Source organism: Natator depressus, chromosome 19 (genome assembly GCF_965152275.1).
Source record: "Natator depressus isolate rNatDep1 chromosome 19, rNatDep2.hap1, whole genome shotgun sequence".
NCBI classification, from domain to species: domain Eukaryota; kingdom Metazoa; phylum Chordata; order Testudines; family Cheloniidae; genus Natator; species Natator depressus.
Window position 1 is genome coordinate 3,742,676 of NC_134252.1, and position 12,892 is coordinate 3,755,567.

Here is a 12,892-nt window from a genome sequence, read left to right on the forward strand (position 1 = left end):
CAACTCTCTAATAGAAAGGGGGGAAAAAACAACCTGACAAAGACATTATAGCTGCCCTCATGAGCAATGTCCAAGAATTACAATAATTCATGGATATCTCCTGTGATATGAGGTTCTGGGTAGACCTGCATGCAACTGAGACACTACTTGTTCTGTTTTTTCGGGGCAATGGGGTTGTGGGTTTTTGTTTTTTCCAACCATACAGTATCTGTTGTCGTCAGTTAAAGGCATGGGGATATTTTTTCTTCTTGAAAAAAACATCAGCTGTCCGAACACAAGCTGTGTGTTTGCTATCTACCTACTTTTAATATTACTATAGGGAGAAGGTTAGTATTTAAACACTGTAAAATTAATGTAATTGAGATCATTAAGCCTCCAAGTCTCTGGGTAGTTTATTGGTAGGGTAATAATGGCCAGGGTATTTTCCCCCACAGCTTTAGGACAAGATGTGAAATAAACAGTCTCCCATCAGAAATGACAGACACAGATGGACTTGGATCATACAGAATCAGGGGCAGGTTTACTTTTCACACAGTTTTCTGTATTAAAAAATACATCAGTGAAATCCGTTACAGGCAGGGACAGGACTACCGAGTACACAACGTCAATAGACTACTTTCCAATTTTATTGTTTAAATTACCTTTGTTACTGCTAAAAGTAAAGAAAATTAAAAAAACAAATTTAATTCAAGGCTGTTGATTTTCAACTCCTGAAACTGCAGTGAGAGGGTCAGATATCAAAACCCCTGCTACAGAAGTTGGGCAACTGGCTGCAACTACTGATTTAAAAAAAAAAAAAAAAAAGTACAATTCTCTTTAAAAATAGTCTTGTATTTATGACCTGTCGTCCTCAGAAATGAGCATCTTAAGCTTGAGAAAATGGAGAGACAGATGTTATGTAATCAGTGTCCTGTCCTCTGGATACAGTATGGGAGATTCCCCTTTTAAAAGATACAGTAACAGCCAAGCCATTGAAAAAAATATTTCAATTTCCAACACTATCACTAAATTTCTTTGGGTGGGGTGGGGTAAAAAAACACACAAGGTACTTTTCTACCACAGTTCTGTTGTCAAAAGTAATACTGCACATGTTGCAAGGGTGGAAAGAGTATCTTCACTTTGAAATGACAAGGCCCTCCAGACTTGCACGGTATAAAAACAAAGAATTAGGGGGGAATGGGAGAAAAAGGGAAGGAAAGCTGCCGTATGACAATAAAAAAACCCAAACCAAAACAACTCCCTCCAAAACAACTATTTTTGCGCACCACAGCATTTGCTAGATTACATCAACAGATTGCAGAGGCTATTCAGGGGATTTTCTGCACATAGCCCTAGACCCTCGCTCTCCTATATGTATTCCAGAGATTTTTTGTCCCATAACGTGATTGCTCTGATGCTTGACTTACAGCATCTCCCGCACATCAGAGATCCAACAGAGTCGTAGTTACTAGCATGGACTAAGAGCTAGACTCTGGGGTCATGTGACTGTTTGAACGCAGCCCAGGTAGTCATCCACTAGGGTAGTAATCTGGCAGATATAACATTGACTTCTGGCTTAATATCTTTCTTAATCTTTGATCCCAGTAAAAAATAAAATAAAACTAAAAAAGTGTGTGTATACATAACGGAAGGTGTCTATTTGTCTAGACCTCACTGCACTTTGTCTCCTGTCCACATGGAGATCTCTAGGATCTCCACAGGCTCTTTGGCAGCAATGGCTGCCAGCCATTGGGCTGCAAAGTCATGTGAGCCACAGTCTAGTTCTCTATGCCCATGGTTACTATGGTAGAATTTATACAACAGTTTGCTTAAAAATATTTCACAATTTTGTTTTAATCCCAAACAAATGAAGGATTTATGCACCGCTTGAACAGGTTAATTAATCTTGAGTTTGTTTAGAGGATTTATCACTGCATTGGACACTGGCGTTTCTTGCAGCTTAAAGTAGTTTGCTTCCTTCTGATTCCAGTTTGCACATCCATTGTGGTTCAAAATATGCCTGTGTAGTGATGTTAACTTGGCTTATTTGATACACAACATTTTCTGAAGGCTGGATGTGTTCACAGTTTGGTACTTGCAATGTGTATTGAAAGGAAAATACCCCACTTCAGTTAGTCTGACAATTCAATATCAGAGTCCTCTGATCTGACTTTGGCAAGTTCTTCGTGTACCTCCCTCACCATAAGAATACGTGTTAACATGATGTCCAAGGTCCCGGGGTCTATTGGCAACGTGGAGTACCACATAGGGCTATTAGGTACACAAGACCGCTCAGGTTGAAGGTAAAACACATCACTTCTCTGCTTCACGCTTTCAGAACTGTTAGTGTAAAGAAAGGAAGACTGTATATCAGAAGGCAGCATTATCAGTCCTGTTTACAACACAGTTCAAGACACAAAGGGAAAGTAGCTCAGCCCTATTACCTGATGTTACCTTGAGACGGAATCACTACAATTTAAACAGTAAAATTTGGATCTCCATTCTACTGACTCAATCTCCGCCCTTCACTGCAGTGAGCTGACAATCTGTCTCCAGTTTAAAGGGCATTAGCTGTTTATAGAACCAAACAGAATAGCTGCGTCTCCTTATGGAGCTGGTTCTTCAGTTGCAGTTTCATCCCATTACATGATATCACCGTCTTAACATAATTAACGTTCAATCTCTGAATAAAACTGGTTCTCGTGTTCTAGGCAACATGGGAGCTCCTGTTAAGTATATGCAGACTAACTGCATTACTGATATTTCCCAGGACACTGGATAACTTTTGAAGCCTTCTTTGGGATACTGAGGGTACCAGAGCCTAGCCTGCCTGTTAGTGATAGCAGAATGGTGAACCCATCCACTTGAAAGACTGACCTTCAGAATCGGAGAGAGTGCCTTGCAGTCTTGCCTAGCAAGAAGAGTAAAGCCCTCAGCAGAAAGGATTCTGCTCCCTGCTGGGCTTTACAATTGTCACATTAAAATCCAGAAAGTGAAAGAGGCTTTTCACTGCCACTTCTGCAGAGGCTGAACTATGATGTCATATGAGGTGGTGCAGCAAATGTGTGATAGCTCAGAATGACACCTTCTGACAGTATGCGAGTGAACACAAGGAATGTGCGAAAGGAGAAGGGAGTGGAGAGGGTTGCTGGACATGGCTTTGCCTGAGCAGGGCTATTTTGCACTAATTTGGCTGTGTGTGTGTTTCAAATAATGATTTACAGGGCTATTAGCGGGCACTAATGAGATGTCGCTCTCTGGCATGTATGTTCTTTTGAGAGAGAATAATACTGAACTCCATTGCTCAATGATCTTAAGTGGAGAGTGGGGGAGAGACTGAATGATTTCTATGTTCATCCTTGTTCTGCAGCTTCCTTTGTGACTCCTGGAGTAAAGTTAATCTCATCTTTCAGCAAGTAAATGTCAGCATCTCTAGTTTACTTCATCAGACGCATGCAGTGGAAAACGTATTTTCCACTGCATGCATCGGATGAAGTGAGCTGTAGCTCACGAAAGCTTATGCTCAAATAAATTTGTAAGTCTCTAAGGTGCTACAAGTACTCCTTTTCTTTTTGCAGATACACACTAACACGGCTGCTACTCTGAAACATCTCTTGCTGTTACCTCTAAATCATACTTTTCCACCCTGCTTTATGAGGAAAGTGCTACTGAGATGCTGCTTATCTTGAGCAACAGATTACTGCATTGTAGAGCTTGGCTCTACTTCTTGGAGCAAGGGGCCAAATTACAGTCATTCTGCAGGGTCCAGGATCCGTGAGCGTGAGGGCAAAGGAATGGCAGGGGTTACTGCATCTTCCTCTGCCCCTCTCCTCCACCCAGCCCGGGGAACTCTTGGAAAAGTTAATGCAAACCACAGCTGTATTACCATGTGACAGCATTTCCCCATCACTGGTTGAACCTCGGGGAACCTGCTGGTGCCTGGCTCCATTTGAGCTGTGATGTTGTTGAGGAGGAGTAGGGAGCCTCCGAGCCTGTGCAGAGGCAAAGGGCGGGGTGACCCTGGTCCTGAGGAACTCGATAGGGATTTGGGGATGGATCATTTCCTTGCTTCTTTGCAGGGTAACTGCATGCGTGGAACCCCCTTCTTGTGCGGTGTTTGGAGAAAACTCCCCAAGAGGAGCCGCAGAGTTGCCCTACCCCACCACAAGTTTCCTTGCAGGAGGGCACAATCTGGTCCAAGTATAATCCAAAATTAGGCTGTGCCAATCACTCACCATTTTGACAAGTAAAACTCATAGAGTCGGACTGGACATCTCAGAGGGTTATCTGTGTTTTCAGCCATTTCCACTGCTGTTGGAACCTCCTCGTCCTCACTCCGTTTCCTTTTTCCTACAGATAACTTATCTGGATACAGGAAAATGACACCACATGAGCTCAGTGGAGAACAGTCCTCCTCTGTGAGAGTAAGCTGAAGCTGTTTGGTTTAGTTCTGCACCCTGATGGGGCTTTGAGCAGCGCATACATGACGTGCTGTTTGATAGGATCGCTTTTCACGCAAACTGACACTGCCAAGTCAAACACTGGAAACAACTTTGTCAAATGAATGCCATCACTTGTGTCGCTGACAGTTAAAAAGGAGCCCAACATAATAGAAAGGATCTGTTTCTACACAGATTTAAATGCTGGATCAGGATAATGTAATGGCTTAAAAATATTTAGTTTCACCTTGTTAATGCTGGTTTATAGGGACTGATAAGAGCCCTTGCCCCCATCCACAGCTCAAGTGCTAGAACACCATCGTACCAGTGCACGGTCATCCTCGGTGTGCCCGTTCCCCATCTACCTCAGAGTGTGTACATCCTTTCAAAGACAGATCCACTTACCAGCCACTATCCTTTTCTCCCCCATCTCCTTCTGCTGCACCTTCAGAGCAGACACCCCCACTGCTTTTAATAGTAGTTATATAAAAATGAAATAAAGATCCACCACGCAGTATATCTTGCTTATGCAAATGACCTTTGCCAGGACACAGAATGAATTTTGGATAAGTTCCGAAACGAAGGATACGTCTCTATGTACAGCACTGCAGTAGTGTACCTGTATCTATACAGCTGCGGCACATGTGGTGAAGATGCTCGATGCCGATGGAAGAGAGCTCTCCCACCAACCTAAGTGTTCGTGTAAACAGTGCTATGTCGCTGTAACTTATGTTGCTCAGGGGGGTGGAATATTCACACCCCTGAGCGACTAAGTTTTGCCAACATAGGCTGTAGTGTAGACATAGCCTAAGACATAGTGGCCCAATTCTGTATGGACTTGTAACACTATTGGAATCCATGGAGCTACACATGGTGTAAGTCAATGTAGAAATTGGCCCAGTATCCTCCAGAGCCCATCGAACAATCAGACCAGACATATTACAAAGTACCTCCCCTGTGAAAGATGCTATGAATAATAAAATGGCATAATAGCAGAAACCACCTGACAGGCATTTAAAGGAGACTTTGTGGTCACTCATTTAGAAAATAAGTAGTGCATGTTATCAATCTTATCAAGGACTTCAACTCTAGGAGGGAAAAGTAGACGTGTTACTCCCCTCCTGGAGAAGTTAAGAAGACCTAGCACCAAGCAAAAGCAGACCAACAATAGCAGCTATCTTAATAGAGAGAATTCATAGCTTATCAAAATTAACTAAAGTAGCCAGTAGCTTGATGATCCTGCTTGCTGTCCTTACAAAGTCTCTGATCAGTGGCAGTCAGCATGCTTCCACCAAGTTTTCAATTCACAAACAAGTCAAACATCACCATCCCACCAATAGCTCCTCTCCCAGGGCTCACTGCCACCCCTCACAGAATCAGATTTAGCTTTAGCATTTCCCAGCTTACCCATGAGCTGTTAAACCACTACTGCAGCGAAGGAAAGCTGCATTTTCTGTCTGGGGCCTGCAAAAGGACAGTTTCCACTCCCTCCTCCTGCATTTCATGTGTGTCAACAGCTCTGGCTGGCTTGGCTTTATGTGTCCTCCGGCTGCTCTGTCTTAGGGTCTGTCTTAGATCCTAACTAAGCAGACTAACTTCAAGTGCCCCTGACTTCAATGGGGGTTAAAGGTGCTCAGCACCTTAAGGAGCCTGGTCCTTCGTGCTATCAGCTCTCCAGGAAGGGAATGAATCTTATTCTAGGTTTGAATGGCTGGATGTGCTTTTGCTGCTCTAAAAATGATTAGTGAAAAGCTGTCAAATATTCTGGGCATCTCATTCACAGGTTTCTATCAGCTGTCGGGGCTCATACAGAATTTTGGTTTAAACCCAGCTGGAAGTCAAAAAGAAAAGTGTGGGGAGGACAAGGGGAGGGAAGTTAAAGTATCAGCAGAATCCCAAATATTAGTAAATGTGCAAAATGCACGACTACATTTTTTCCCCCATTTTAAAATGCAGCATTGGTAATGGTGCTGGGGCTACGAAAATCCAAATTAAAACCACTCAAGCCATTAGAAAGCAGCAACACACCTGATTCTACCTCTTGTTTTTGAAAAGGTGGGAAAAAACGCAGGTATGTCATCTTGGTGTTGTATTTCAGAGTCCGGGTGCGTCTCATAACGTGGGCAAAGGACAGCTTCAGATGCTCACTGACATTCTTTAGTTGGAAGTATTTGGTATTGAAGAACAGAAGTGTGTTCAATAAGACTATAGGGGAATATGCACCGAGCTGTTTACATTCCCATAAATGTTCCTCTTCAATTCTCGAGAACATGTAACCTGAGGATAATGGGTAAAGGAAAAATCAGCTCTTTACTAAACAACCATCTCATTGTAAGGGCAATTCTCTGCTCTCAGATATGAGTAAGCAGCTTCAGCAGTGACCTGGGGGCACAATGTGATCCCTGAAGATTTTCATAGGTTTAAGGAAAGCAATAAACCCCTGTTGGACGGGGGAGGAGTTACATGAAAAAGGCAGGTCCTGCCAGACAAATTATAATATAAATCAAATCCTCCCAGACAACCTGATGCATCAATGACCTGTACATCAGGTCAAACTCAGACCTACAGTAAGTAGATTTAACTTGACTGAAATCAACAGAACTGCATACACTTACACAAGGGATAAATATGACCCATCAAGCATGAGGAAGACCACGCTATTGATCAGTGAGACTTTTCAAAAGCAAATGGAAATAAGGGTCTAAAACAGCCACTATTTATCTCAGGAAGACCTCAGCACAGGTTCATGTTATGTAGCCCAATCAACTTACACATTAACACTTCTTGGGCGTGGAGCATGGATAGTGACGTGATACCTCCATTTGGAGATACACTGCTGTGACATAGTGAACTTGAGAGCAGGTAAAGAAAAGGAATTTATGGAGGTTAATCACAGATGTCAGGTTTCAGAGTAGCAGCCGTGTTAGTCTGTATTCACAAAAAGAAAAGGAGTACTTGTGGCACCTTACAGACTAACAAATTTATCTGAGCATAAGCTTTCGTGAGCTACAGCTCACTTCATCGGATGCATTCAGTTTTTTCCACTGAATGCATCCGATGAAGTGAGCTGTAGCTCACGAAACCTTGTGCTCAAATAAATTTGTTAGTCTCTAAGGTGCCACAAGTACTCCTTTTCTAATCACAGATGTGTTAGGCAACCAGAGGTCTTGGTGGACGTAGCACCATGTAAATGCATGGGTTTTCTTTTGTTTTTTATTAAAAGAAATACACAGAAAGATGGTCATGGATCCAGGTATGCAGTCACCACAATCACTAAAGGTTCTTTGGTACCCTGAAACCAAGCTCCTCTATCCAAATTACAGTGTTAAAAAAAAAAAAGCGTTCAGCTGTTTTAGTTGTATTTATAAAATTACCACCTTTGTCTCATTCAGCGCCCCTCAAGTATACCAACCAGCCAACTCTGCAGGAAACAGAGGGAGGATTTATAACAAGACTTTGAAAGCCTCCCATGAAAGATGCTAAATGAAGAGCATTCAAAAATTAATTCATGAAGCTCCAAGACATATGGCTAAGGGAAGCGTTATACCCATTTTACAGAGGCACAACCTGAGGCAGAGAGATGGTTAAGTGTGTCTTGCTAAAGGTCCCATAGTAAGTAAGTGGCGGAGTTGAATATGGAATCCAGGATTCCCGTCTCTCACAAATGACTACATGTTGTGGAGAGGGGAGGAGGATAGCACCTCACAGTACAGATCATGCACCTAATCATGGTAGACTTAATGGAGTAGTTCAGTGCTGCTGTTCTTTCGCCCCAGCACTCTTCAGATGACATGTACTGTAAGGAGCACCCTTGAAAACTCATTCATTTATAAAGATGGGTTTCACTGTCATGCATGTATATAAAAACAACACAATATGAAAAATAATTGTCCTACCATTTGGAAGTATTGTAGGTTCCCAGATTTTCAATAGTTTTGTAAGTTCAATCATAAACCTGGAATAGGGCTCGGTAAATATGTTATCTATTCTACCATTCTCAAACAGGTACTACAAGAGAAAAGAAAGGAAGAGATACAATTCATAGTTACATAGAAGAGTGCTGACAGGTTACTGGGTGTCAGATTTATTTTGGTTCTCTCCTACGGTATTTCTCTTTGCCTTCCTTTTACAATTACGCTAAAAATGAATGTGCATTTCCAAATGTGTTATGTTCCAAATCACTTTACTGGCTTCCCAGGTATGATAAACACAGGGACAGTGGCCTCTCTCATTAAATGGGAGATGCAGGCACGAATTATTATTAATGCGCAGATCTAGAGCAGTGTTCTGAAAATTTACCATCCTTGAACACAACAAAATACATCCCCAAATATGGCTCTGTCTACAGATGCCAGCGTAATAATTTCAGCCTCTTTCTAATAAACTGGGCTTAAATATGCTAACACAGTGTCTCTTGCCAACACAGACAGCACCTAAGCCTACAAAGGGCACAACCACAGACTTATTATGATGTCACAGGCAGGCTTGTTCTCAGTAATCTTTGGGGGGGGGGGAGGGGGAAGAGTTCAATCTTCATCATGAAAGTATTGTCCTTTAATGGCTAATGGACTACGATACAAACATTCTACTGCAGTTTGGAAAAAAAAAAGTTAGCTTGAAAAAGAAATGCAATCCAAAGAAATTTCTGATGCTTCCTGGATGCTGGTCACAGGCAAACCAAATTTATAGCTCTTCTTCCATTTTGTCAAGCACGTCTGGTGAAAAACGTTAAGGTGACAAGTCAACCAACCAACCAAATGAGGTTTAATGCCCAGGAAAGCATTTGATCCTAAATCTCTGAATGGTTACTGGAGAGAGTGAACAAATATGCTACCTAAGGAAAAACTGGCCCCACCCTGAACTGAGTCAGTTTGCATTTTAAAGAGCTAGTTATAAGGTTCTGGGGGTTTTTTGTCATTGTTTCAGCTTACGGTAAACAAGCAGGCCACAATAACTAGTTACATTTTTTCTTGCTATTGGTTAATTTTAATTTTATTGTTCTCATGATATTATTTCTTTAAGTGGTATATCTGTGATAACTAACTGCCTAGCAATGGCAGTCCAAGACTTTTTCCAGATATGCTAGCATGTTAAGGAAGGGTGTTCCTTAACCACTCATGATAAGGCCTGCCCTGGCTGCCAGATAGGTTTTTGAGGTATGTGTGAGGGGTTAAGAATAAGCCTTAAAAATGGGGTAACCAAGTGGCCCTCATCTCCAAAATAAAATCCCAAAAGCCAACAATTACTATAGACACTACATTAAAAAACATCTTATTTACATACTTGGCAATGCAGTGGTTCAATGAGTTACCTGCTGAATTCCAAGGCACAAGTATAAGATGCTGTCGGGATCATATTTTTCACCGTTTGGTCTCCGCACCTCTTGGATAAACTGGCACAAGCCAAAACTCAGCTCAGCAAAAGTGCATGAGAGAATATCCTCCTTGAGTTTCACAGGTCGAACTGTGGGGAATAGAAGTACAGGAGACATAAGACCCCATTCTGCAGGTCCATCCTTCTGTACTTCCTGGTCCCGTACATCACATGAGCAGAGTTTTTACAACATCCATCTCCGACACACAACTCATCTCACGTCTAAAATAACAGTTCATCACTTTCCCATGTTAGTTAACAATTATGATGCAGTTGTTGTTTTCTGAGTATTTAGTAACAACCTTAACTGCCACCATATGTAACCAATACAAATTTTAACTGAGCAATAAGAAAATGGGTACTTAAACTAAGCAAGACTGTATAGTAGTGTGATCACTGAACCCAAGAAATAGTGACTTATACTTTAGGCTGGCAGTGTAGGTTTCATAAATCAATTTCATTTCTATAGCTGGATTCAGGGGAATCTTGAGTGGGAGAATGATCTTGAGCATTTCCTAGTAGCTCCGGAAATGAATTGGGTGCAGTATGTTTGACCCCTTTACTTAAAGGGAGGAAGGAATTAAGAGTTTAAAGGGTCAGGATATGGAGAGTGGGAAGAAGAGCAAACATAAGAGTTGGTTCCAGAATAAATGGTCAGAGAACTCTGAGTGAATGCACTGGGCTTGCTGCCTCCATCCCATAGGCAAGTTGCTTCTGCAGACTAGACAGAAAGCCTTTGTGGGGTAAGTTTTGGTATGGAGGCGGCTCCTGGGAGTATGCAGGAAGATGAGTGGAGTTCCCTCACCCGCAAAACATAGGATAGACAAAAACTGAATGGATTGCATTTCTGTGGGAACCTACAACCAGCTGTTCTTATATAACAAAAAAATTCCAAAGGAGCAGGGGAAAGAGTTCTCTTCCTAATCCGAAGATTTTTCCTTTCTGATATAAACCCCTCCCATTCTGTTTCAGAAACTTTTTTTTTTTTAAATGTATTTCCCCAAAAGTATTTTAAAATCTATCCGTTTGTTCTCTTCCCTGCAACCAAACCCCTCCACAACTCCCAACTACTATTTCTAAATTAATGGATTTATTAATCCAGTTCGCCTCAGAAAGCATGCCCATAAAACTCTTGGTGTATTCCTAGGTCAGACTAGGGAAGAGGGAAAGGGAAGCAGTGGCATTGGACTCAGCCTCTGCCAGAACCCCAGAATTACTGGATGCTTCTGCTAAAAATCACCATCAGTGAAAATGTTAACAATGTTGACATTTCAGACATCATTATTAGGCTCTAGAGCCAACATACCAATGGTATAAAAGGAATGCTTCGTGCCTTTCTGAGCTGTAGCATAGCATTGGGAAACATTTGGAAGATTTTCTATGCAACTGTAAGGGCAAGAAATGAAGGGTCTGATTCTCTGCTTCATCATTCACTATAAAACCAGTGAAGAGTTACAAAACTGGCATATGAATACTTAAATTCTGGAGAAACAGATGGGGACAACACAAAGGTCAGTACAGGGTCATACCCTATGCTAGCTCAATCAGAACCCTGCACCTCTATAAACACACCTGTGCTTCAAATCAAGTACAAATGTGCATAAAATGAACACTTGTAGGGACATGAGTGATTGTAATATTTATACTGTTCAACTTCCAAATTTCGAGTCCTGCTTCGATAGGTGAGATAATAGATTAAAAGCAACAGACAAAAAAGATGCTTTAAAAAAAAAAATCAATAGCCATGAAACTTGAGACCCGTTTCCTAAAATCCTTACTCCTAAAATCCTTATTCATAGGGACCTGGGCCTCAGTATCAATGGCACGCCTCTAACTCCATCTTGAAAGCTACGTCACAACAGGTGCCCTCCAAGTAGCAGGTTTTGCTTCAACAGAAACAAGTTTACCTCCAAATTTTAGTTCCCCTTGGTCTTCCTGTGCATTCTTCCATTGGACCCAATTCCTCCAGGCATTTACCCCATACATGTACTTCAGGGTCATCCCAGAAACAGAGCAGCCTGGATAGGAACCCTGCATAAGATTCCGAGGCTCCACAGAAACTATGGACTTCTTCCTCCCCTGCAGGAAATCCAAAAAAGCTCATATAACAGTATCCAATTATGGACCCCTTTTAACCTGATCTCACAGGAAAAGTGCATTACGCTTTGACCAGCTAGAAAACGCTTACGCTCCTGAAGCTCCTGTTATAACAGAGTGTCAGAGGACTTCATAAAAGAGTGGAGAAATATTAATTTCATTTTAAAGAAGGGACAACTAAGGCACAGGGAGGTTCTGCACACACAGCAAGTCAATGACAGAGACAAAACATAGGTCTCCTTGCTTCTATTCTCCTGCCCTAATCACTGGACAGCAATGCCACAGCCCATGATTAAAATGCATAAACGAGTAAAACTTGATAGTTTTCTGTGTATTATTATACAAATAAAAATATAGGCTCCAAAAAAGTTGCTTTTAAATGCTACACACTCTTTAAATGCTACCCTATAAAAAGAACACTGATTCCTCCTAACAAAAATACCTAATTTTATAGAATAAACATAAAATATAGATAAAATATTTCCAATCCTGATCTTTGTTTCCTTATTTTGTGTTTGTTCAAACTCACGAGAAGTAAATATGTACGTAAGATTAGCACCTTAGATACATGGAGTTTTTAATATGATGGAAGGATGCTTTCTTACCCGTCTTTTTGGCTGTGGGAAGCCATCTCTATGTCTCCGCCTTGCTCGTGAACGTGAGTGGAGACCCAGTCCTTTACTGAGCGGGTCAAATGAGTCTAAAGTCAAAACAACATCAGCACAAGTTAAATTAATTATATGATTTAACGGGGCCATCTAGAAATGAGCGTTTCAGACATTACTAAGTATCTTAAAATTCGAGATGCCACATCTGGATATTCCTATTGCATTACCACTGGATAGTTAAGCAGTGGTATTAAGTTGTAAAGCAGCTCTGTCGAGGTTGTCAGCTAGAAGGAAGCTCGGAGATGGAGGACTCCTATGTAAGGGACATGGAATTCTCAGGGTAGGGGGAAAAGCCCCACCACACTGATGTGCTTCTCTACATAAGAAACTGATATC

General features: G+C 41.6%; 1 protein-coding gene across 4 annotated transcripts in view; it reads right to left on the bottom strand.

The window, feature by feature from the left end:
• Window positions 1–762: 762 nt before the first annotated feature.
• LOC141974700 (zinc finger MYM-type protein 4) overlaps window positions 763–12,892 on the bottom strand; it is a 55,532-nt gene continuing 43,402 nt past the window's right edge. For 3 of the 4 annotated variants that reach the window (XM_074934640.1, XM_074934641.1, XM_074934642.1), the window contains 7 exons: window positions 12,494–12,588; window positions 11,699–11,870; window positions 9,730–9,881; window positions 8,315–8,426; window positions 6,447–6,695; window positions 4,215–4,344; window positions 763–2,319 (listed from right to left, as the gene is read on the bottom strand). In XM_074934640.1, the coding sequence (XP_074790741.1) occupies window positions 2,112–2,319; window positions 4,215–4,344; window positions 6,447–6,695; window positions 8,315–8,426; window positions 9,730–9,881; window positions 11,699–11,870; window positions 12,494–12,588 (1,118 nt within the window). In that variant the 3' untranslated portion in view covers window positions 763–2,111. The remainder of the gene's footprint in view (window positions 2,320–4,214; window positions 4,345–6,446; window positions 6,696–8,314; window positions 8,427–9,729; window positions 9,882–11,698; window positions 11,871–12,493; window positions 12,589–12,892) is intronic. The other variant, XM_074934643.1, reaches the window with a different exon arrangement.